Source organism: Podarcis cretensis (genome assembly GCF_951804945.1).
Source record: "Podarcis cretensis genome assembly, chromosome: 3".
In the NCBI taxonomy this organism is placed as follows: domain Eukaryota; kingdom Metazoa; phylum Chordata; class Lepidosauria; order Squamata; family Lacertidae; genus Podarcis; species Podarcis cretensis.
This window is the reverse complement of record NC_137172.1, coordinates 108,990,061-109,016,532: the sequence shown is the minus strand read 5'-3', so window position 1 is coordinate 109,016,532 and position 26,472 is coordinate 108,990,061. Positions and strand designations below refer to the sequence as shown.

Below are 26,472 nucleotides of genomic sequence, written 5' to 3'. Positions count from 1 at the left end.
TGTTGCACTACACCGTGTATAAGACTATGCACTACAAGGTGTAAGTAAATTCAATAAACACAAAATACAGGATCCCATTCTTAAAACATTTAGATTTAGAAAATCAAGAAGCATTTAGATGACCCTTACTTTTAGAATATTTTGGGTTTCATTCCACTTGTTGGTCCACTCTTTAGTAAGCTCTTGCACCTACAAGATAAACCAAAGTATTATTCACAAATAAAACCCAAAGTTTTAATTTTCACATTTTTTCTGTCTGTTCTCTAGGGAAATCAGCATAGCCAAATAGCTCACTTTTATTCATTTATGCCTGAATCCCAGTTCTCCTGCATTAAAAAGCAAAACACATACACACGTGGTTCTGATTCTGTTCTATTTTTAGGGTACAATATTCAAGAAAAAGTATATTCAATTAAAAGAAAAAAGGCTTTCATTTTTCTACTGAAACATGGGGAATAGAGAGTTTAATCCATACAACCAATTAATTATTGCATTAAATTATAGACTATCATAGAGTACAGGGAGAAATTCCAGTCATTATGCTTGCATTAATTATCATGAATCAATCATGCAACATACTAATGAGGTTAACAAAAGATAATAAAAAAGCACTCGATATACTTCCTGCATAGAAATATATTTCTGAACAGGGTAAGGATTGATTCCTGCAAGATAATGAATAATATATTCCATTTTGCATCCACTGTGAAGTTTTTCATTTTGAACTATGTTCACAACAGTTAGTAGCAAACATAATCTTATTTTTCCCAGGGAGGCAGGCAGACGTTTGTTTGACTTCTTTCTCACCCCTCTTTGAAAAAAAGACAAGTTAATGAAATGATATTTACAGTGGTGCCTCGCAAGACGAAAAGAATCCATTCCGCGATTCTCTCCGTCTAGCGGTTTTTTCGTCTTGCGAAACAAACCCATTGACGGCTTAGCGGATTAGCGCTATTAGCGGCTTTTAGTGGCTTAGCGGATCAGCTGATAAGCGGCTTAGCAGCTTAGAAAAAGGGGGGGAAGGAAAAAACCCCGCAGGAACTCGCAAGGCATTTTCGTCTTGCGAAGCAAGCCCATAGGGAAATTCGTTTTGCGAAGCGCCTCCAAAACGGAAAACCCTTTCATCTAGCGGGTTTTCCGTCTTGCGAGGCGTTCGTCTTGCGGGGCACCACTGTATTTAATTACTCTAACTTTTGCCATTTGCCAGTATTGGACATCAGGGTTTGACTGCAACTATGAGGAACATTTTGGAGAGGTTAGGCTTCCAAGGGAAATGATAATGGGTAGATCTGAGAAGCAGGATCTGACATATTGGCCACTTTACTCAGTTGATATTTTTATTCAGGTTTACTTAAGAATTGTCTTTGCCTCATGAATGCCATTTCACACCTTATGCAGAGGCAAGCATGATACAGCAAATGAGGATACATTCAGACAGGAATGAAAGCCAATCGCAGCTTTGGACTGAGTAAGAGCACATGAAACCTAAGTTTTCAACCCATTTTGTCTCGTTTACATTTCATGCAATGTTTTCAAAAGTTATTTTAAACTAAGGTTTCGTGAAAGAGTGGCTAACTTCTGTCTCTCCAAATGCCACAAGTATGAGGGCCACATAGTCTAACACAGACATCCACAAATGCACATCACACTCAATGCACACACAGCTTTTGGTTACCGTCTGAACACAGAATTGTGATTAACATTAACTATGATTGATTTAAACCAGTGTCTCCCAGACTTGGGTCTCCCGCTGTTTTCGGACTACAATCCCCATCATCCCTGACCACTGGTCTTGCTAGCTAGGGATGATGGGAGTTGTAGGCCAAAAAAACAGCCGGAGACTCAAGTTTGGGAAATACTGATATATAATAATAATAATAATTTATTATTTATACCCCACCCATCTGGCTGAGTTTCCCCAGCCATGCTAGGCGGCTACTAATCAAGTGTTAAAAACAATACAGCATTAAATATTAAAAACTTCCCTGAACAGGGCTGCCTTCAGATGTCTTTTAAAGATAGGATAGCTGCTTATTTCCTTCACATCTGAAGGGAGGGCGTTCCACAGGGCGGGCGCCACTACCGAGAAGGCCCTCTGTCTGGTTCCCTGTAACCTCACTTCTCGCAATGAGGGAACCGCCAGAAGGCCCTCGGCGCTGGATCTCAGTGTCCGGGCTGAACGATGGGGGTGGAGACACTCCTTCAGGTATACAAGTCCGAGGCCGTTCAGGGCTTTAAAGGTCAGCACCAACACTTTGAATTGTGCTGAGAAATGTACTGATTTAAACCAAAGTCAACTTTAAACATTATAGTTCAAAATTAGCATATTTTAAACTAATCATCATTAATGTTAACCACAGTTTGTCTGTTCAGATGATGTATCAAACTGCAGCTACCCAAAAGCAGAAGCACTATATATGCGTTTCACAAAAGCTAAACATCCCATTTGTGAATATATTGAATTATTTCCCTTCTACCCATCCTACTGGAAAAATCAGCAATCATGGAGCCTTAAAAGCCAATAGAACAAGGCTGTGTGTATTCCCCATGATTTCATAAGAACACAGGGAACTCAAAATGAGTTATTGGCTGTACTGTAATTCAGTTTCCTGTGAATCCAAGCTTTCATTTATTTTTAAAAAAGGGGAGAGCAAAGTCTCAGAAGCCAGAAGATTTCCAGTGGTCAAAGGATTTGGCTCCAGTGTCCTATTTAGCTTCTTGCCTCTCCTCACAAATAGTAGAAGCAAATATCTACTTATGCGAAGTGTTTTCATAATTTGTACAGGCCCCTGAATTCAATTCAGGATTTAGGTTACTTTGACTCCAAATTTTTGTGTACAAATTTTAAGTAGCCCAGTTTAAGGGGTTTGGAAATCAATTGGAAACAAGATTTGGTAGGCCTATTGCTGGATGGTAATCCTGTGAGCAGTGATTTGGGACAAGCCCTGTGCCAAGATAAGGGCAACTATTGGAGCTAAAATTTAAACTACTCCTTTAGGCACCAGGCACCCCACTACCATAGTAGAGGTAAAATGAAAGTAGTGGGAAATGTGTCCTAAGTTCTCTGAGTTCACAACTATTCCTTTGAAAGACTGATACACTTAGCAAAATGTAAGGGAGTGTACATTAAGAATTAGACCAAAACTACATTACTGTACGTGGAAACATGTGTGACTTTAGCTCAGCAGTTCATTTTGTGTTTCTTTCTTTGTGTTTCCCCCCCGAAAAAGCCTTTCTGGATGGGACAACTATGAGTACATAGCAGTTTGAATTCAAAATATTTTCCTCTCTTGTTTTTATTCTATTTATGGATTTTTAATTGTTTTATATATTCTACAAGCCGCCCGAACCATGTTTACTGAAGTACAGCATATCAAGCATCTTAAAACAGAACACATAACTTAAAACCTGCAAATCTGCCAAGAATTCAGACACAGATGAAGTGTTTGAACTAAAACTTACTCTGGCTTCATTCTGTTGAAGCTTTTCTTCCATACTTAGGGCTGTTGGAGAATCCAAAAGTGCAATCTAGGTGAAGCAGACAAAATAAACATTAAAGATATAAAAACAAAAGATAGCCTACACTGCAATACTATTGATTTCTATTTAAGAATTCAGTTGGGTTCAATGAGTCTTACTCTCAGGGGCATGCATAGGACTGCAGTCGTATATTGCAATTTTAGGCCACTGTCCTTAGCCATATATCAATAGGTCTTAGCATGCCTTAAGTGGAAATCATCTAGGAGTAATGATTCTCAAAAGAATCATTAAAACAATTTGTTTTTATTTGAAAAACGGGATCATTGGTTCCTGGCTGCAGATTGTTCTCCAGCTCTCGCACTGCGCCTCACAGAAGACAGATGTTTCTGTACAAGTCAAGGAGTTTTTAGGTCTTTCAGGAAACTTGCACACAAGAAGCTTGAAAACATCCACAAATGATATACTGTATTTTTCGCTCTATAAGACGCACCAGACCACAAGACGCACCTAGTTTTTGGAGGAGGAAAACAAGAAAAAAAATATTCTGAATCTCAGAAGCCAGAACAGCAAGAGGGATTGCTACGCAGTGAAAGCAGCAATCCCTCTTGCTGTTCTGGCTTCTGGGATAGCTGCACAGCCTGCATTCGCTCCATAAGACGCACACACATTTCCCCTTACTTTTTAGGAGGGAAAAAGTGAGTCTTATAGAGCAAAAAATACGGTACTTCCTTTAAAGTCCATACAAATTCTACATCCTCCTAAGGACTCTCTGGCTCCTGTCCAAAGTAAAAAGCAGGTAGAACAGATCTGTTGGGGACTCATTTTCTTTGTGCTGATTCTCCTACATCACTCAGTCCCTTGTCCTGCTTCATGCACCCAAACAGTGCTTTGTCCTGTTTTCTTCTCTCTAACGTGGCATTCCAGCTTCTCTTCCTACTCCCCAATTATCTTCTCTCTCTCTCTCTCTGTGTGTGTGTATGTGTTTGTGCATGTGTGTATTTAACAATCCTTAAAATACAGAAACACATAGTGTCACTCAAGGTGGTCTTACCCATAGGTGCTAGGGGTGCAGGGCACCCGGGCGCTGGGCTCTCATGGGACGGCAGGCTCTTCTGCTGCGGCCGGCTCTCCACCCAACCCCCTGCCCTCCAGCCCAGCATCTGACGGCGGAGTCATGGTCAAAGTCTTAAGGTGCTGTGGGACAGTGAGTGGGCACTCCGGGCCCCCGGATGGGCTTTCTCAAGCTGCCCGCAGAGGCTTGACACTTGGGTGCCCGGCGACCGCCCGCCTTAACTTTCCTCCTTCCCTTTCTCTACCTCCCAAATTTTAGGCACCTTGCTGGAGACGGAGGACAACATGTGAGCAGGGAGGGCAACGCAGGCAACAAAGAAGTTGGCTTGGTGGAGTCCCTGGCCATTTTATTTGATTTGTAACCCCCTCCCTGACGCCAACACCCGGCATCCGACCAAGCTGCGGCCGCAGCAGCTCCGTCCGGGGGGGGTGGCGCGCCGGGCGGATTTTTGTACCCTGCATATGCTTAAGACAGCCCTAGTGTCACTCAAAGAAACCACTCATGCCTCAAGTGCAAAGCTAACCTGATTCCCCTGAGCAAGCAGAGTTTTCAGCCGGGCTATTTCAGCTCGAAGCTCACGAATTAGCTTGACGTTTGGATCCTCGTTAATGGTAGGCTTGTTGATTATGTTTTTAGCTCGGTTTGCATAGCGAAGGGTGCTTAAGGTTTCTCCATAATTGACATCAGCAGGTGAAATGGCTACGGAAAATAAATTCAAAATTAGGTTATACGTACATATATCATTTAGAAATCTTAGAAACCCAGTGTGGGTGGAGAGAAAGCAAACGGTATGCTGCACTGTTGTGAGTAGGATGGCATTTTAGGGGGGAAATACTGCATTAATTTGGTTCACAGTTTCATTATGTAGCATTAAAAATCCCACCATTCCAATTTTCTTTGAGGACAAAGGGAGGTGTTCCGCAAAATATGATACACCATAATTTGGACATTATCTAAATCAGGGGTCAGCAACCTTTTTGAGCCGTGGGCTGGTCCACTGTCCCTCAGACCATGTGGTGGGCCGGACTATATTGGGGCGGGGGGAATGAACGAATTCCTTTTTTTTTTTTTTAAATATATTTATTAAAATTTTTAAACATAAATGCAGAAATAAAAAACAATGAAACATATATCATAACATATTTTCTTAGCTTCATTGGACTCCCTCACGTCTCCTGCTCCCACTTGCATCATTGTCAATTCTTACCCGCAATTTATCATCTTGTTTACATTCTTATATCCCATTCATTTAAAATATAATCTATTAATCCTCCCAAAGGTTTATGTTTTTTCCTCAATCTCACTTGTCATCCTAATTCCATGTAGTTTAGTGGTGCTCAATTATTTATGATCTAGCATCCTTCTTAACATTCAACCAAATTACAATGCTTTTTAAAATAAATCTTAAATTTCTTCCAGTCTTCTTCAACCTTCTCTTCTCCCAGGTCTCGGATTCTGCCGGTCATCTCGGCTAGTTCCATATAGTCTATCAGCTGCATCTGCCACTCTTCCAGTGTGGGTAGATCTTGGGTTTTCCAGTGCTTAGCGATAAGTATCCTTGCTGCTGTTGTTGCATACATAAAAAATGTTCGGTCCTTCCTTAACACCTTCTGGCCGACAATACCCAAAAGGAAGGCCTCTGGTTTCTTAGTGAAGGTATACTTAAATACCTTTTTCAGCTCATTATATATCATTTCCCAGAAAGCCTTCACTCTAGGGCAAGTCCACCAGAGGTGAAAGAATGTTCCTTCATTTTCTTTACATTTCCAACATTTATTATCAGACAAATGGTATATTTTGGCAAGTTTAACTGGGGTCATGTACCATCTATATATCATTTTCATTACATTTCCTTCAAAGCATTACATGCAGTGAAGTTCAACCCAATGGTCCACAACCTTTCCCAGTCCTCAAACATAATGTTGTGCCCAATGTCCTGTGCCCACTTTATCATAGCCGATTTAACCATTTCATCTTGTGTATTCCATTTTAACAGCAAGTTATACATTCTTGAAAGTACCTTAGTCTTAGGCTCTAACAGTTCTGTTTCCAACTTCGATTTCTCCACCTGGAACCCTAACTTTTTGTCATTTTTAAAGACTTCTTTAATCTGAGCGTAGTGTAGCCAGTCTCGCACTTTATCCTTCATTTTCTCCAAACTCTGCACCTTTTGAAGGTCCTCTCCGTATGCAGTCAAAAATTTATCTCTGTCTTCCAATGTTCTGATTTTAACCTTCTTCCCTCTAAAAGTGAAAGATACTCCTTGGGGAAATTCCCACCTGAAGATAATTGAGTTGCTCCTCAACAATTTGACCAGTTCAAGATAGTCAGATCTAAGATCCAACAGTTGTTTAGGGATGTCCTTGTAAATTTCAATTCTTCTGTCCGAAATGTCCAGTGACTTTCCGTAATGTAGGCCCAAAATCTTATCCCTTTCCTCCTTTGATCTCAATGTTATCAAACAGTCTCTGGGCTTCTCTTTCTTTACAAGTCTTCCAAGCCTGAAGGCTGATACGATTTTAAAGTCCTTTTCCTCTAAATTCCAAAACTTGGAAAACTCTTTAGTCAGGAACTCAGCTAAGTTGCCTTCTTCCGCTTCTGGTATCGACCTTATCCTAAGGTTGCTCTCCCGATTCCGCAGTTCTATCATGGAGAGGTAGGTCTGGTGTTCACCTACTTGTTTGCTGAGTGGTCTTACCTCTTGTTCCAAATTTCCCAGTCTTTGGCTAGTATCCTCAGCCAATTTCCGATTTTCTGCCGTGGCCTCCGTCAGTTCTCCAATTGCTTGTACGTTCTGTGATACTTGTCCAGTTAATCTATTTAAACATTCTGTGTTTTGATCAATTTTAGCTGTTTGCTCATCAGCTTTCTTATCCAAAGATTCTACTCTCTTGTTCAAAGATTCCAGTTTTTCGTAGATTTTCTCTAAAATAGAAGCATTTGCTCCTGAGGCCATATCTTCCAGTTGTAATTGCTCAGTTTCTCCCTCCCCTGCTTGTGGCCGAGAAGCAGCTTCTTCTTCTGAAGGCAGAGTAGATACAGATGATCTGCGTGCCTGAGAGGCTGCGGTTAAAGTTGTTAAAGTTGTTTGTCTAGTTTTTGGTCCCTTTTTTCTTGCGCCACTCATTCCAGAGTTATCTAAAAGTCAAGGTCAAGCTGAGTTGTTCCCATGAGAAAACAACAGCCCAGATGGTAACAGTCAAACAGGAGGCCAGGAAAGGAAAATAAAATAATGTCACTGCTGTAAATCCCGAATCCTCTAGGGGGAGCTTAAAATGTCTTTAGGGAAAAGATCAATTCTGATAAAATTGCTAAAATCAAGCTTAAAGTCCAGGAACCTTCAATAGCAGGTTTTAAGCAGAGTTAGTATTAGCAGCCACATTGTTTCAAACAGTGCAAACTGGTATTTCAAATGATGCTTCAAAGTAGCAAGTCCAAACTCCCTCAGAATGTTGCAATTTTTAATTCAAAGTAACCAAATCTGCAGACTGACAGCTCAGTCACTCAGGCAGCTCCAGAACCTGGGTTTCTTACTCAAATTATATTTCCGATAGAAGAAAGGTATCACGATGCAAGTGAAGAGCATAAAATCAAGTGCTTAAAGTCCTTATTTTACTTACAAGAAAGTTCAGCGGTTGCTCAGATCGATTAGGTTAAAAGTTCTTTCTTTGCCTCCACTCCTCCAGCTCTTTGCTTTGAAATTCAGTGACAGCGGAAGACGGACTTCCTGTTTTACGTTGCTCCGCTTTCAGCCAAATTCAATAATTTTTAGTCTCAAATTTTGTAAAGTCCTCTTTACTCACGGATTGTTGCTTTTCCAAATCAGAAGTTTCAGGAAAAGAGGTCAGCGCTCACCGGCAGCAGCAGCGCGGCTTCACTCCGTAGCTTGCGAAACGACCCACAGCGCCGCTACCCCCTCCCCGCTCCGGAGCCCCTTACGGGGTTCCTTCAACGTTTCAGGGGTTGCTTCTGGCGCCCGCCGGGTCCCGAGACCACAGGCTTTTGCTGCCTGTGGGTTTCCGACGTGGGTCTCCGCTTCGCCGTAGCGGACGACCTGTTTCCCACGGAGCTTCCTCTTCACAGAAGGAAGAGGACCGCCATTGCCGTTCGCGCCGCCTCCGGAAGTGGGAATGAACGAATTCCTATGCCCCACAAATAACCCAGAGATGCATTTTAAATAAAAGCACACATTCTACTCATGTAAAAACATGCTGATTCCTGGACCATCCGCGAGCCAGATTGAGAAGGCGATTGGGCCGCATCAGGCCCCCAGGCCTTAGGTTGGTGACCCCTGATCTAAACAAGCAAATAATAATAATAGTAATAATAATAATAATTTATTTATATCCCACCCTCCCCAGCCGAAGCCGGGCTCAGAGCGGCTAATAACAGTAAAATAATACAGCATTCTAAAATCAATTCATTATAAAATCAGTTCAACTCAAATTGATGGCAAGAGTCTTGCAGCATCTTAAAAGACTAAAAAAGTGCCTGAGGATTTCTAATAAAGACAAAGGCAGTTTGTTCTCTGCCTTATTTCCAACAGTGAAACAAGTTCACTTGTCCCTCCCAGAGGCAGACATTGCACGAAGTTGATGGCCCAGACCTGCCTTTTGCCTATGAATTGAGAGCGAGGCCTCATGACTAGTGGAAGTGCCCAAAGCACACATGATGCTCTTCATCCAGTGCCCTTTTTGCAACAGGCTTCAAGGTTGAGTGTAGGGCATGAACCTTAACCTTTTTGGGGAACTTCCTCTAAGCCCTAAGTGGGGGGCTTGGGAAACCCCCCTCTTAAGTAGTCCAACAACTGGTATGGGTTTCAACTGCACCTCCCCTGAGATGGATAGAGGTAGCAGGATCTCACCATTTATCTTCCGAAGATCTGCACAGCGGAAGAGCTGAGTGTTACATCCCTTGAGTATGTGCTTTCAGATGCCTAACCAGGGGGAAGCAGCGCATTCAATTATTCTGCACTGTGTACTGACTCTGCTTTCATCTCTCCACTCTCCCGGCAGGATATTATTCAAGCTTTGTTGTGAAGACAGCCCCATTAAAAATAGCAAACAGCAATATTGCTTAATGAGTCACTTGTAATGCCAATCAATTGGATGTATAGATAACCTTTTTTAAAAAGGCAAAGCGCTGGGAATTAAGGTACTTCAAAACCCACTCACTTGCAATCATTATTGTCTTAGAGTTTCCTCCTAGGCTATCTTTCAAAAGCCATGTCAAAACAGAATCCCTGTAAGGCACAAATACTTGCTTCTTCTTTGTAAGGGGGTTTGAGGCATCCTGAGATAAATCAGCTGTAAAAGAGCAAAACAAGGAGGCAACACTACCATTAGAGAGGGCTGGATAACAAGTTTGGTACTCAATTAAGTCGATAAATTAAAATAAACAGAGACTTACCTAAGGCAGAAATTACATTTCCCAGAGTAACTAGGGATTTGTTAATATTTCCTCCTTCTTTTAATCTGACACCTGTAGCTCCAGTAGCATCTGCTCTCTCACTTCCAGCAAGGTCTACCAAATGTATTTTGCTAACTGTTTCACATGGCATCTCATCATCAAACTTTGCCTACAGAAAAACAAGATGTTGGGCTATAACATGGAAGTCTAAGAAGAAAGGAGGAACAGTTTCTATTTCTGTTTCTCAGTTGTAACAGGAATACAGAAAAACTAGGGGTACAACTATGCTATATCATTTGCATAGCAGTTCTTTTCTATACATACTGTGGTGGGATAATGAGCTGCTTGTGCGTTGAAGCTGGATCCCTCAGAGCTCACTCAGTGTAGTGAAGCCCTGCCTTGAACGGAGCCCTTCAGCATGGCTCCGTCAGTCGCTGGTAGAATCTGACAGTGGGCGTTTGCGGAAACGTTTCCAACATAAAAGCTGTTTCACGGACATGCGCCTCCTGGATTCCCTGCGTGACAGTTTCCGGCGGGGGGTGGGGGTCCTTAAAGGCTGTCCTGATACCTCCTCACTGTTCTCACTGGAAGTATCCCAGAGCCTCCCCTCCGACTCCTTTTCCTTTGGAGCTCCCGCACTCCCCCTACTGGTTCCCTCTTCTGCTGAAGAAGTGTCTCTCCTATTCTCCTGAAGCCTTCTCACCACCTGTCCTTCCGATGGCAGTTCCCTGACATCCACCTCCCCCCCAGGGCCCCCTTCACCCCCTCCCGCCTCTTCTCTTACTGGCGGCGAGGACGGAAATCCCTGGAAGGAACTCCCCTCATCCTCCGAGGATTCAAACACTTCTAACCACGGCCTTCCGTCTCTTTCCCCCTCTTCCTCTCCTTCGTCGGAATCTGTTTCCACCTCCACTCCCGACTCTGGGAACCCTTCAAACTCCCCTTCCTCATCTGTAGTCCCGAAGTGTTCCCTCCTAAATCTTGCCACTGGTTGTGGTTTCCTTGGGAAACGCCGATGAAACGTTTCTATTAAAATCTCGTCTTTGACTTCCTCTGCCGGTACCCATGTGTTTTCTGACTCTTCCTCCCCCTCCCATTCTACCAAGTATTCCACCTGATTCCCCTTCCACCTGGAATCAATGATCCCTGCCACATCCATGTTGCGTTCTCTCTCTTCTATGACGGGTGTCCGGGTGACCTCCCTCTCATGTTCCCCCCACTCACATCCCTCTCTGTATGGCGACAGTAATGACCTGTGAAATACTGGGTGCAATTTCATGTGACTGGGCAATCGGAGTTTGAATGCTACTGGGTTGACCTGCTGTATGACCTCAAATGGTCCCAACCGTTTGGGTCTCAATTTCTTACACCCTCCCTTGAACGGCAGTCCTTGGGTGGATAGCCACACCCGGTTACCCACCCTTATGCTTTCGCCTTCCCTCCTATTTCTGTCTGCTTGCTTCTTATATTCTTCTTTGGCTTTCTCTAAGTTGAGTTGGAGCTGACGGTGGATCGCTTCCATCTCTTCAACAAAATTTTCCGCTGCAGGTACACTCCACCTTCCCCCGCCCTCTCCTGGAAACGCCCGAGGATGACACCCATAATTGGCTAGAAAGGGACTCATCCCTGTGGACACGTTCTCCGCGTTGTTGTAGGCAAATTCTGCCAGAGGTAACCAGTCTACCCAATCAGTTTCCCTGTCCTTTACATAACACCTCAGATATTGTTGCAAAACCCCGTTTGCCCTTTCTGCTTGCCCATTTGTTTCTGGGTGCCTGGCGGTGGAAAAACTTACCTCCACATGCAACATGCTCATTAGTTTCCTCCAGAACCTAGAAGTAAATTGTTTTCCTCTGTCGCTCAAAACCCTCAAGGGGGCGCCATGCAACCTAAAAATGTGCTCCACAAACAACCTTGCGGTTTCTTCCGCTGTCACTGCATGTGAACAAGCTATAAAGTGGCACATCTTAGTTAGTAGATCTACCACCACCATGACCGCGGTTTTCCCTTTGGATCTCGGTAGATCGGTCATGAAGTCTATGGACACCATCTCCCATGGCCTTTCTGGGGTGGGTAAGGGTTCTAATAACCCTGCTGGCGCCAACCTCTCTCCCTTTGCTCTTTGGCACCTGTCGCATCCCCTGACATACTCCCGCACGTCTTCCCGCACCTTGGGCCACCAAAACTCCCTGGTAACCAACCACATGGTCTTGTGCTGCCCGAAGTGCCCCGCCGTGGGGCTGTCATGCAACTGTTTAAGCACCCGCCCTCTTAGTTCCCCACCTGGTATGTAGAGCGCCCCTTTGTAATATAGTTTTCCGTTCTTTTCCTCAAACCCCCCTGCGTTCTCACCTGTCTCCCTGAGTTCCCTAAGTTTTTCTTGGGCATATTCATCGTTTTCAATACCCTCTACCAGTTCTCTTTGCCCCACCAATGCCGCCCCACAAACCCAGTGGTCCTCTGAGATGATATGTCTTTCTTCCGCCCCTCCTTCCCCCTCCAAGTACTCAGGTTTTCTGGAGAGAGCGTCCGCCCTGACATTCTCAGCCCCTGGCACGTAGCGAATTTCAAAATTGAACTTGGAGAACTCTTGCGCCCATCTTACTTGTCTCTGGTTCAATACTCGGGCTGTTCTCCAGTATTCTAGATTTTTGTGGTCTGTCCGCACTTGAACCTTGTGTTGCGCCCCAATCAACAGGTGTCTCCATCTCTTGAACGCCTCGTGGACGGCGAGTAATTCTCTGTCGTACACTGTATAATTCCTCTCAGACTTGTTCAATTTCCTCGAGAAGAAGGCACACGGTCTCCATTCCGACGTATTCGCTCCTGGCTGCAGGAGCACGGCGCCCACCGCTCTGTCAGACGCGTCGGTCTCCACCCTCATCGGCTGCTGCAGATCCACGTGTAAGAGTTGTTCTTCCGAAGCAAACGCCCTCTTTAAACTTTCGAAAGCTCGCTGCGCTTCTTCCGTCCAGACAAATTTCTTCTTACTGCTGAGACAATCCGTGATGGGGGCTGTTAAATGGGCGAAGTTCTTGATGAACTTCCGATAGAAGTTTCCGAACCCCAAAAACCTCTGCACATCTTTCTTAGTTTTCGGTGGCCTCCATTCCAGCACCGCTTGCACCTTGCTAGGATCCATGGCCAGCCCCTTGTCCGACAACCGGTACCCAAGGAATTCCACCTCCCTGGTGTGAAACTGACACTTCTCCAGTTTCACCCACAGCTGGTTTTCTTGCAGTTTGCTCAGTACCTCTCGTACATCTCGCACATGCTGCTCTTCATCCTCTGAGTACACCAGTACATCGTCCAAGAACGCAGCGCAGTTCTTGTACAGCAATGGTCCTAGTACGTGATTCATGAATGATTGAAATACTGCTGATCCCGCCTGGAGGCCGAAAGGCATAACGCAGTACTCAAATGCCCCCAAGGGGGTGAACATAGTGGTTTTCCACTCATCTCCCTTTCTCATACGTATCAGGTTATACGCCCCCCTCAGGTCCAGCTTGGTAAAAATCTTCCCTTTTCTCACCCGGGTCAGAATGTCATCGATTCTGGGCATAGGGAAAGTCACGGGTTCGGACACTGCGTTTAGGGCCCTGAAATCCACAATTAATCTCGGTTTGTCCGAGTTTTTTTTGTCCACAAAGAACACTGGGCTACCCCCCACCGCTCGTGACTCCCTGATGAACCCACGCTTGAGGTTTTTGTCAATAAACTCCCTTAGCTCCTGCATCTCCCTGTCAGACATTGCATACACCTTGCCCACTGGCAATTGCGCTCCTGGGAGTAAGTTGATTTGGCAGTCAAAGGGTCTGTGCGGGGGTAGTTTATCTGCTTCCCTTTCGCTGAAGACGTCGGCAAAATCTGCATATTGTCGTGGTACCCTACCTTGATCCATTGCTTTTATCTTTGCTAACGTGGCCTGAGTGCCTACTTGGCCCCCTTTTTCTGTGCAGTGTCCCATACAATGTGCTGACCCAAAGGAAACCACTCTCTGATGCCATCCCACAAGCGGATCATGCAGCGCTAGCCAGCTCATCCCCAAAATGATGGGCGCTCCTCCCAACGTGGCTATATTAAACGCTATCCGTTCCGTGTGTCTTGCCACCCTCATTGTCATGGGGACAGTCTGCTGGTCTACTTCTCCCCCCAACAGCGCCCTCCCATCAATCGTGGTCACCTGCAGGGGACTTTTTAAAGGAATGGTCTGTATCTGATGTGCGGCTGCAAACTCCTTACTCATAAAGTTGCAGGAGCTGCCTGAGTCTAATAGCGCCTTCACTTTTAGTGGGTGTCCGTTTGCCAGCTCCAGCAATACCTCTATTACAAGAGCTGGTCTTGGGGGTTCTGGCGTGGGCACATTTACTGTTCCTTGGCCTGGCTGCTGTGCCCCGTCGGTGGCAGCCAGGCGTTGGCTTTTACTTGCTCCTTAGCTCCTTCTCCCTCCTCCCCAACAGCTCCCGCCATTCCTTGCCATTCCTTTCTTTGCGGACAAACTCTGGCAAAATGACCTGGCTGTTGGCAGAGAAAACATTTCTTGGCGCCTTTTCCCTCCTTCTTCCGCCCTTCACTGGGGTTTGAAATTGCGCGCGCGCGCGCTGTTCCGATTTCCATCGGCTCTGCTGGCAGAGAAGGCTGCTCTGGCATCTCTGGAATGCGGAAATCCCTCCAACGCTCCCCTTTCCCTTCCCGCTTCTCCAAGGCTCTGGCCTCCTGGCGTGATCCTATGGCCAGCGCTGATTTAGTCAGATGGTCCATAGACTCCGCCCTGGGCCCCCGGGAAAGTTCGTCTTTCACTGCCGAAGATAGTCCTTCTTCGAACAGCATTTGTATCGGTTCCGCTGACAAATCCCAACCTAATTTATGGATCAACATGGTGAACTCAGTCCAGTACTCACGGACAGATCGGTTCCCTTGTTTACACGCCATTAACTGCCTGCGCGCCACTCCCTGCTCAATCTCGCTGGAAAACATCAGATCCATGGCGCGAAAAAACTTCCTTGTGTCCCTTAGGGCTTCATTATTGGCTGCCATTAGTGGCCTCACCCAATGTTTTGCCCCGCCTTCGAGATGGCCAATCACATAAGCAACCCTCGATTCCTCATCAGGAAAATCATCAAACTGCAGATTGAGGGCATATTGCATCTCTGTCCTGAAGGCTTGGTAATTCCTGGGATCACCCCCAAACTTCTGCACCAGTCCAGGCACTTTCCTCGAGAGCTGGGCGGCTTTCCCCTTTTCTGCATCATGAGCCCTCCTCTCCTCCAGCCTCGCCGTTTGCAGAGCTAACTGTACCTCCAACATCCTGTACCTTTCTTCCAGGCTAGGACCGGCTGCAGCTGCTCCCCCATCTCCGGCTCCGGCTGGGTTGCTCATGATGCCTCTCTTTGCACAAGCTGCTTTCAGGGACTGTCAGATTGCTGTGGTGGGATAATGAGCTGCTTGTGCGTTGAAGCTGGATCCCTCAGAGCTCACTCAGTGTAGTGAAGCCCTGCCTTGAGCGGAGCCCTTCAGCATGGCTCCGTCAGTCGCTGGTAGAATCTGACAGTGGGCGTTTGCGGAAACGTTTCCAACATAAAAGCTGTTTCACGGACATGTGCCTCCTGGATTCCCTGCGTGACAGTTTCCGGCGGGGGGTGGGGGTCCTTAAAGGCTGTCCTGATACCTCCTCACTGTTCTCACTGGAAGTATCCCAGAGCCTCCCCTCCGACTCCCTTTCCTTTGGAGCTCCCGCACTCCCCCTACTGGTTCCCTCTTCTGCTGAAGAAGTGTCTCTCCTATTCTCCTGAAGCCTTCTCACCACCTGTCCTTCCGATGGCAGTTCCCTGACACATACAAGTAATTTACACACGTGAAATCCTTTTCCTTTTCCAAGACACATAAATGCCAGAGAAACTGGTGTGAAATGACTTGAAATTCAATACTCTCAACATAAATAAATCCATTTGCAGCCATTGGGGGGCGGGGGAGTGTTGTTGTTTACACAGAGAACTCCCATGAATGAAGTTGCATTCCAAGTCTGTCAAGATGAGAAAATAATTCACAATTTTGTTCTCCCTACTTTTCTAGATAACAGTTAAAAAAATTAAGTTGTGCAGGTTGGGTGGAGAATTATACTAGGTAAAAGGGAAGGAGGTATTAATTTCTCCTCCCTTAGCGCCACTCCCTAAATCAAATGTATAACTCTGCAAGCTAAATTGAAAGCAACAATTAAAAAACCTGGGAGATCTTCTCAGATGCTCCATCACAGCAGAGCTTCAAAAACTCATTCTCCTGTCAAAATTTTTGTGCTGGATCAAGTGAGAAAGACTGTGTCCCCTCTCCAACACAAAGTGGTCATAACCAGAACATATACATCTTTTATTAGAAGTAAAACTTCTTGTGAACTGCCCTCAGATCTTTTGATGAAGGGCAGTATATAAATCAATTAAACAAACAAACAAACAAACAAACAAATACAATTTAAAAATAAACCTAGAGACTAATAGAGTTACATCTAAAAAAGGCTTCAGCCAAAGCACTTCTCATTTTATAAATACTGCATTAAGCACGTATATCTCCTTTCCATATTTTTTTTTGAGAGGTGGGGCGTGGCAAATTTCCATTATTTAATCCAACAAGCAGTGAAAGGTCATATTTCAAGTCCCTTTTCAAATTTAGTTGAAGCTGAATTTGAGTTGCACCTAAATTTGAGAAATGTCAACAATTCATTGTGAGCTGCTCCTTTTTGTACCTGAGTGAAGTTGACGGTGAAAATGGCATGGGATCGGCTGCTGACATCGTTCATTCCGGTCGCAGCAGTGGTCCGGTTTATGTTTCCTGCTTCCATAAGTTCTTCTACGTCACCATAATTTTGTACTAAGTGTTTGGACAAGTCTGAGGAAAACACAAACACAAGCCAACAGTTACGAGGACTGCAACCTTTAACCAACTAATAGTATTTAATCCACTGAAGAGGCATCCCCAGTTCATCAGGCAACATCTTTTTAAAGTTATCCGCATCTTTAAAATAACTATTTCTAAATGCAGCTGGTGGAGGAGACAATCTTAGAAGAGAAAGCTTCACACAGGTGGCCATGAGGTGGCAATACAGTGGTACCTCGGTTCTCAAACGTAATCCGTTCCAGAAGACAGTTCGATTTATGAAATGTTCAAAAACTGAAGCGCAAAGGGTTCAATGGAGAAAATCTAAAAACACACAGCAGAAGCCATCCGATTTCCGAGGCGCATTTGAAAATGGAAGCATTTACTTCCGGGTTTTTGGCATTCAGGTTCCAAAACCTTTTGTTTCCGAGATGCTCAAAAACCGAGGTATCACTGTACTTCTTCTAAATTGGCACTTACTGCAACAGATTCACGAACCACCTGAAAGCGAAGTTTTGGGTACAGACAAACTGAAGGCCTCCCTTCATGTCACAGAAGGGACTGATCCAATGGAGGCTCCTGCTGGAGTAAGGGAGAGAGGGAATTTTTTGCCTCTTCCACAGGAGCAGTTTTTGACAAGGTACAGGAAAGAAAAAAATCTGAAAATCATCTTCCCACCCGCTTTCCTCCAGTGGAACATCACATGAATGGCACTCTACACATGACAAGTGTGGATCTAACTCAAGGGTCAGCAAACTTTTTCAGTAGGGGGCCGGTCCACTGTCCCTCAGACCTTGTGGGGGGCCGGACTATATTTTGAAGGGGAAAAAAGTGAATGAATTCCTATGCCCCACAAATAACCCAGAGATGCGTTTGAAATAAAAGGATGTATTCTACTCATGTAAAAACACGCTGATGACCATCTGTGGGCCGGATTTAGAAGGTGATTGGGCCAGATCCGGCTTGGTTAGCCTACCCATGATCTAACTCAAAGAAAGCATTTTTTCCCCTTCTAAAATGACAATTTGTTAGTTATATGCAAATGTACTGATTTAACTTATTTGAATGACTAAAATGTATTCAACTGACAAACAGTGCTGAGGATTGTGAAGTTAAAGAAAAGTGTATAAGGGGAAACTGATCGTGCCCTTTTTTCTATTGCAAAATAGTGCAGAAGCTGCATGGCAAGCTTGAAATGGCCGTATTTATTTTAGCAGAAGACATACTGCTAGACACGTTAAACATACAGAATGTCAGCCTAAAGAGAAATCTGCAGTCTTCCTAAACATTGTGTACTCTCAGGACGCTATAGCATAAATTGGAAGGGGATGGATTAAGACAATTAAGTTCTAATAAGTACTCTTCCATCACAAGTGCCTTTGATTTATAAGTGAGACCCATCATTGGTCTCAATTAGTAGGACGTCACACTCCAGAAGAAATCTTTAAAATTTTCATTGTAACTGGTGACAAGCTACACACAAATTAGCGCACCCAAACAGGGTTCATAGACTTTTATAACTTCGTTTACACTGGCCTTCAATTTACAACAAAGACAAATTTATACAATTAAAAATACAACTGGACGTCCAACAAACAGAAGCATTCAGCTCTTTAAATCCCACCTTCAACATAAGGACCTTCTTTCGGATGCTCACGAATTCTTAAGTTATTTGTTTTTGTAGACTTGCGCCTCAATAAATCTCTGACACGTTCATTATATATTTCCAGGTAACTGAAACAAATATACTTTAATCAGAAGAGAGTCCGAGTTTAAAAGCCTATCCATTAAAATGAATCTCACATAAGCACAACTTTCATATGTGCATTTAAGAACATAAAGAGAGCAAGGCCCATCAAGTCTAACATCCTGTTCTCACAGTGGCCAACCTATGGCCAAAACTAATCATGATTCACAGTAGAATACCATTTTAAAGGATAATCACAGTACACAGCATTCCATTGGGTCTCACTGACTCTTAGATATAGGCCAGTGGGATGGCAGATATTGAAATAATTCAAAGTTATTGGCTAGAGGGATCCTGACTGAAACTGTATAAAAGGTCAGTCACAGCATTGTCCAGGAGCAATGTGGTCTAGCAGTAAGCAGAAGAAGAGGTGAATCACTAAAGACAGACAGTGCAGAGAAAACTCCCAGATAGCTTCTGGCCAGAGTGAAAGCAGAAGGCAAAGTTGGCCTCAGGAAGCAAGAAGACTTCTGAGGATGCAACAGTGTGACATCTTCTTCGCTGTGTCCTGATATTCAAGTCCCTGACCAGAAAGAGGATTTCAGGGGAAGCTGAAGCCAGCCAGCCAAAGAAAGCGTATGTTTCCAGAAGCTGAAAGCTGATTGTGAGTGACAGCTGGGAGACTCTGTTCATCCTTGCACTGGCCCAGCTAAGTTCCTGACCAGGGAGAAAAAACTTCTTATCCTCTAGGAGAGCTAACTGGGATGACGTTAGAAACAGTACACATTTAATGTCAAGCACTGCTGAAGCATTTTTTTTCACATCCATTCCTCTTTGGCTAATTAAACAATCTATGGCCTTTTGTTTGTTACTATGTTGTGTTGTTGTTTTTATGTTGTAAACCTCCCTGTGATAAAGGACTGCCTAGAAATGTATTAAATTAATATCAATAAATAAAATATTATTGCGGTATGACATTCATCTGATCTATTACTGATTTATTATTTTCTGTACATAAAGGTTGATAAATATTAATATTTGCTTTTTTTAACTGTGTGAATGGGGATAAGATGTTGGGGTGGAAGCAGGATTGCAAGGGATAAAGAACTAGAGTATGTTTATAGCACATTTGAGGAAGGATTAGTCAACCAGATCCTCAACACTTTGGGAAGGTTCAGGAGGATTAAAGAATTCTCCCCCTCCATCTTCCACATTTGGTGTCACTGAAATTAGGTGTAACACCGACAGTGTTTGCAGGATCTTAAATGGAATAGAAATAATAGGCAGGCCTTTGAAATAGCTGTATGGGTAAAAGGTAATGTAATCCAGACTGAAGTCCTATATGAAATCTTTGCTTTGTAACGGTTTAGTTCTCTCTTCCTCCCGGACGAACATGGCCTATGAACTTCTGCAATGAACTAACCACCCAATGAGCTGAGACATGGATAAGAAAAAGGAAGGCAAAGACAGTCAAGACAATTTTGGTTGTATACAGTCATGCAACTGCTACACAAGCATACCTGACCTCTGTCCGAAAAGAGGCTTCATTCCATCTTGTTTTTTCATTTATTCGGTTGAATAATCCTTCACAAATCCGAGGTATTAAACCGAGATCCCCCTGCAACAATGAGAGCCGTTGTCATACTGCACTCTGTTTAATGCAGCCATCACAATCTGAAAAAAACACTGACAGACTATTCAAAGCCATAGGAATTGAGCTCCAGTCATGGAACTGGGGGTTCTCTGCTCCCCTCTACGCATCCCTGTAGTCCCATGAGCCCTGAAAATGAGGCTCCACAGAGTTGCTGAAACAAAAGGCAAAGCAGTGTGCAGCAAGGGAACATTGGCAAAAAGTACACTTTCCCCTTCTGTTTATGGAAGGGCTCCTTCCATTTGTGGGAGACTACTTTCTGGCCCAGGGACGCGGGTGGCGCTGTGGGTTAAACCACAGAGCCTAGGACTTGCCGATCAGAAGGTCGGTGGTTCGAATCCCCGCAACGGGGTGAGCTCCCGTTGCTCAGTCCCTGCTCCTGCCAACCTAGCAGTTCAAAAGCACGTCAAAGTGCAAGTAGATAAATAGGTACCGCTCCGGCGGGAAGGTAAACGGCGTTTCTGTGCGCTGCTCTGTTTCGCCAGAAGCGGCTTAGTCATGCTGGCCACATGACCCGGAAGCTGTACGCCGGCTCCCTCGGCCAATAAAGCGAGATGAGCGTCGCAACCCCAGAGTTGGTCACAACTGGACCTGATGGTCAGGGGTCCCTTTACCTTTACTTTCTGGCCCAGTTTAGAGAGTGTATCTCAGGCAGATTGAAAAATAAATAAATAAAATGAATTGGCAAATACAAATTAGTCTATCAGGTTCATATCATGCTGTTAAGCTTTGTGCCAGACAGCATGCATCTTTGGCTTCCCAAGTATACAATTTGGGGGAGCCACGATGTTCACATCTGCATTAAGCATGCCCAGCTAAAACTAAATATAATGCAACTGGCTTGTACATTCTCTTGTCTATATCTGTGCACAACCAAATTAGGCCTTGCTAAACATCAAAATTCCTTTAAATTATTCTATTCAATCCAGAATTGCTAGAAAAATATGGTGGTTCCTTGTAACAATTTAGAATATATGTTGCTCATCTTATATACATAGAAGAAAAGCAGCACACTTTTAAAAGGCAAGTAAAGTAGAATTCTGAAAAGCTTTACTTACAGCATTTCCCATCATAGTATATGACTTCCCAGATCCAGTCTGTCCATATGCAAAAATACAAGCATTATAACCTTCAAACGCAGATTTGAGGACATCGCTGCCAAGGTTCTTAAATACCTGGGGAAATAAAAACAGAGGGAGACTAGCAATATAATTAAAAGCAGAAGTTTTAGTTTGTTCTCCTCAGTAGAGTATCACAACATACTATAGGAACTGCTCTCTTACTGAAGTGCTTATGAAAGATGATCAGTTCAAGTGTTTATGAAAAAATAGTAATTCTGTGGGTTCTCAAACAGTCTACACAGGTGTACCTTAAGATATATATGATACTGCAGAAGATTAACTTGGGATTTCTTTCCAAAGGCCACTTACTACTACTTCATTTTACTAGAAAACAAACTAGTATGATGTATCAAAAGTATTTTTTTCCCTTGAACCAATATAAATACACAAAAATATTGTAGAAGAGCTGTGCCAAATCCAACCTTGACAATTTATCACTCAACAAACTGCATGCAGCCCAGCAGCCACAGTTGGTCTCAGTGGCGTAGCGTGGGTTATCAGCACCCGGGGCAAGGCAAGTAATTTGCGCCCCCTAACCCATGGATTTGCGCCCCCTAACCCGTGGATTTCCCTAACCCCCAGATGTTGCGCCCGGTGCGGCCAGGCCCCCCTGCACCCCCCACGCTATGCCACTGGTTGGTCTTCCATCAGAGATTCAGTTAATCTCTTTGCTGGGATCTATTTCTGGTTTTTTGACCGTGCCACATAGAATCACAAACTGTCTCTGCAATTCCCCTCAGGGGTCCCTTCCAACTCTACAATTCTATGATTTGGAGTGCTGCTGTTTGAGACACAAAAGCCCAAAACTTCTTTAGGAGTGCAAAACTGGTTGTGTAGTTCTTTGTGTACCCTGCTTTTGCAGGCTCCCTTGAACTGCAAGAGAATGGCAAACTACTATGCTAATTTATATCATAGCTTTCATGGTAAATCTACTGTATAAAGCTTTCTAGCAGCTAAATTGTTTAAAATCCTCTCCCTAACATCTATGGGAATCCAAATGTGCAGTTCTTTGTCACTAATCTATTTGTAAGTCATTCTGGGAGCCTTTTTGGCAGGTTAAAGCACTTTAAATATAAATTTTAAAAATGTACTTTGACATTATATTTTCATTCTGAAAGAGAATTACAGGTTTCTGTCTGCCTACCATTTCCTGAGATGCATAGTTTGGACTTTTTGCATCAGCTGAGAAGTAGGAGAAGTCATATGTGAATGTTTTAGTCCGTTCTCTTCCAAGGTCTCCAGTTCCTCCCTCTGGTATCTAAGAATAAGAATAAGCCAGCCTATTACCATATTGCTCCCTAAGATATTAACTCCGTATGTTTCCAACATTTCTTCTGAGAGCCAATATTATTACTGCCAATATAATAATAATAATAATAATAATAATAATAATAATAATAATAATAATAATAATTATTATTTATATGCCACCCATCTGACTGGGTTGTTCCAGCTGCTTTTGTCAACAAAATTGATTTAAGCATAAAATAAGCACTTATTGAGCATATGTTAGAAATTGGCAACTGAATAATGTCACAGTTTAGAATGCTATCCTACTAGGGCAGAATGCTTATTTTTGAACATGGCTATCATTATCGTTGCAACATAGTATCTTGAGTTTAAGGTTATAAGAGTAAATCAGAAAATGTATATAAAACATTTCCTAGGAGAGGTTCTGCATATTGCAACCTAAAGGTATCTTTTCCAAAAGTGACACAGGCTGAAAATGAATCGCTTCATAAAATTTGTATCACAACGAAGGGATGCAACACCCTTCCAGTTGGATAGTTTTGACACTGTAACCAACTGTTTGATAGGTGCAATCCCTAGGTTGTATTTATGCATTTATAATAAGCACAAATGCATAGCTTATTTTCAATGCTTTACTATATCGCAAAAATATTTACAAGTATTCCAGTAGGAATAATTTTCAAGCAAAGCTTTTAATTTGTTTGAATATTTGAACTGCATTTTGTACACTTTCTTGAATTCCCCCCTAGTTGTTTCAGTTAAAATACTTTTGGCTACTGGGAAAGAAAAACGAGGTTAATGCTGCGTTCTTAACCCCTGGCTGGAAGCATCAGAGCTTAATAGAATGTTGCAGCTGTAACCTTGCCACTTGTACCAGACAGAGAGGAGGGGGGGGGCAAACTACAAAGGACCCTCCCATGGGGGGGGGGTCAGAAGTAGCTTTTGCCCACCATTTGGACAGAAACATCAAGTGCTCTTTGCCAGCAGAGCTCCCCACTAGGTGGAAGGCAGCAGACCTGGGCAGGACTTAATGAAGGTTACATCACCACCCAACCCAGGCCCCATTCATCACAGTGGACTGGGAGTTTGGAGAGCAACTAACCTGGCATATTTCTTTAGTCATTTACTGGGAGTCTGGAGAGCAACTAACCTGGCATATTTCTTTAGTCATTTACTAAGTAAATCCAATATGATAAATCAGGTCCCAGTCAATTTAGGGCACCTGCAAAATCTTTTGTGCAGTTTTCTAAACCAATAATTTCCAATGATAATTTTACACCAGCACTTTGTGGCAAGGAGAGACTTACTCATCCAGGTCCACTAATCACAAGTTCTGAAGCCATCATGACAAAACCCAAAGTTTGCCAGGAGGAAAATAAAAAAGAGCAAGAAAAGCAAGAAAAAAAGTATTTCTGTGATTGCTTAAAACACTCACCTTCATATTTGTAATGGTTGTTTTATTTTTCTCCATTGAAATAATAAATTTAGCATCCAAATCCTTCTCCCTGTGAAATTAACATATTTCAGTAGATTAAGAAACAATTATAGGGAGAATCTGATAGCTGTTGTCAGCAAACTAGTATTTTCCTTAATGCATACATTTTACCATAAACTCTAGTTTCATTTTTCATTGTGGAGTTTTGTGAACATTTTATTGCCATGGCACCATGGGGGGGGTGTCACTTTTTCGCTTTGTATCCAACTCTAATGTTTCCCCTAGTTGCTGAATTAGGCAACGAAGTCATATCTTACAAGGGAAGTATTTATCTACTTGCACTCTGACGTGCTTTCAAACTGCTAGGTTGGCAGGAGCAGGGACTGAGCAATGGGAGCTCACCCCGTCACGGGGATTCGAACCACCGACCTTCTGATCGGAAAGTCCTAGGCTCTATGGTTTAACCCACAGCGTCACCCGCATCCCTTTAATGGCAACATACTTTAGGTCAACTAATCATTTTTAAAAAAAAATCTTAGCAAGGAAAGAGGGTTGGGAGACACAGGACAGAGGCAGACTTGGATTCTAGGATCCAGGAACAGAAGGAAGTTCATAGAAGGAAGGACTCCCATCCCTTCCTCCTTTGCTGGAGCTGTTTGTGCCCTCTGAAAAACAGCTTCCATAGAAGAATTTCCTGGGATGAAGTATGGATGCCTGTTGAAAATGGGAGGGAACCACCTAAGAATCAGGCAGCCACATTACTCATAGTACAGAACTCTTTCCTATAACCCGCCCCGTGCTCTATCCTGCATTCATTCATTTTATAGCCTTACAGTTCTAGAAACCCAAAGCAGAGGAGGATTTAAGGCAGCATGACCTGTTCAGTTGTACTGGGTGCAGAGCCTTGGGGGTGCTGCAACCAAGTTTTAGAATGGGGCGTGAGAGGCTGGGGAATGCCGAATTTTGGCATTGCACAGGGAGCTGGTGAAATTTGAGGCCCCTGCCACTGCCCAAAGCAGCATACTGTATATGATATTGATGTAAGGACATCTCTCCAGGCCCAGACCAGACTTGCTTACCTTCAGCAAGGTGGTTGTGCCATGTGCCTTCAGATCACACCTTGACCCTCCAGAGAGGCACTGTAAGGAGTGCAAGCAAGTACCAAGAGGTGTGTGACCAGGGCCGTCTTAAGCATATTCTGTGCTGTGGTGCAAAGATCTCTCTGGTGCCCCACCCCTCGTTTCCCAGAGTTCTTGACCTTTTCCCAAGCCTCTGCAGGGATCGCTCTCCTCCTGCGGGGGCTTGGGAAGGAAGCTGCACGCCTGCCAGCGATATGGTTGATGGGGCACAGCTGGCGGGCATGCAGGAAGGAAAGGGGAGGCCGCTGGCAAAGCCGCGCAGCTCCCCCGCTCGCTGGGGTGCCCCTGAACGGCCGGCACCCTGGTGCAACACGCCAGTAAGCCCAATGGGAAAGATGGCTCTGTGTGTGACAATACAGTAAATCTCTCTTTAGTGAACTTCATTCCATTCACATATCATAGGTTCCAAGCCAGAGGATGAGATACAATTTCATCTGTCACATCCACATCTGTCACCCTTTGTTGTTTTCAGTAAAATTTACTATTTTACCCCTTTCCCTTTTCCTTCTGTGATGGAACTCCTATTTGGGGACTTCTCTGGCTTTTTCTACCCCATGTAGGACCAGTCTGAATAGTTGGCCTTGGTGAAGATTTGACATTTTCATCCCCAAAATGTTTCTGAACTGAGTTTCTATTGAAATGAGGCTGCACTTTAATGTTTAATTTTAATCTTGTTTTTAAGTTGTATCTTAATCAATTGTTTCATATCTGGTGTTAGCCACCCTGAGCCTTGTCTTGACTGGGGAGGGCGGGGTATAAATAAATTTATTATTATTATTATTATTATTATTATTATTATTATTATTATTATTACTATGTCTAATCTCCATGTGCATCATCATCTGACCTGCCACCAACGAAGTTCATCAGCAATTTTGAAGTGGCTTTCCTAGGCACCCATCTTTGCCTCAGTCCCTCCTCCTCACCAGAGCATACACAAGTAAAATCTAACACCTTGCTCGTCTAGCCATAACTGCCTTCCTACTAAAATTTCATGGGTTGCACCGAGCTCCATAAAGGAAAACAACTTCTTAGCTTATAACCAGCAATGACACGCAAATTCCTCAGGGATATTTCCTGGCAGCTCATATAATATGGTATTATGTTGCAGCACAATCTTAACCATGTCTCCTCAGAAGGAAGTCCTGTTGAATTCAATGGGGCTTTTTCTCCTGGATAAGTGAAGTTAAGATTGATCATTTTCTTTCCAAGGCTGCAAAGGCAACAAAATGAAGGCAAAACAATTCTGGCTAATTTAGTAAAGGGAAAAGAGTGTCCTCTGCTAAGACTGCACGGCTAATAAAGCTATTAAGGATTGCCTTCTCATTATAGTGTTGCTATAAAATTTATTTTATTTCAT

The 26,472-nt window shown here is 43.6% G+C and overlaps 1 protein-coding gene across 4 annotated transcripts in view; it reads right to left on the bottom strand.

Annotated features, from left to right (window-relative positions):
- Positions 1–26,472, bottom strand: part of KIF16B (kinesin family member 16B) — a 110,552-nt gene that overhangs the window by 77,359 nt on the left and 6,721 nt on the right. For 2 of the 4 annotated variants that reach the window (XM_079969655.1, XM_079969656.1), the window contains exons 2-12: positions 23,974–24,043; positions 22,432–22,545; positions 21,225–21,341; positions 20,036–20,133; positions 18,453–18,562; positions 16,698–16,840; positions 9,962–10,130; positions 9,727–9,858; positions 5,076–5,251; positions 3,463–3,528; positions 130–189 (exon numbers count right to left, since the gene is read on the bottom strand). In XM_079969655.1, the coding sequence (XP_079825781.1) occupies positions 130–189; positions 3,463–3,528; positions 5,076–5,251; positions 9,727–9,858; positions 9,962–10,130; positions 16,698–16,840; positions 18,453–18,562; positions 20,036–20,133; positions 21,225–21,341; positions 22,432–22,545; positions 23,974–24,043 (1,255 nt within the window). Of the gene's footprint in view, positions 1–129; positions 190–3,462; positions 3,529–5,075; positions 5,252–9,726; positions 9,859–9,961; positions 10,131–16,697; positions 16,841–18,452; positions 18,563–20,035; positions 20,134–21,224; positions 21,342–22,431; positions 22,546–23,973; positions 24,044–26,472 lie in introns of those variants that run through there. The other 2 variants (XM_079969657.1, XM_079969658.1) reach the window with 2 other exon arrangements.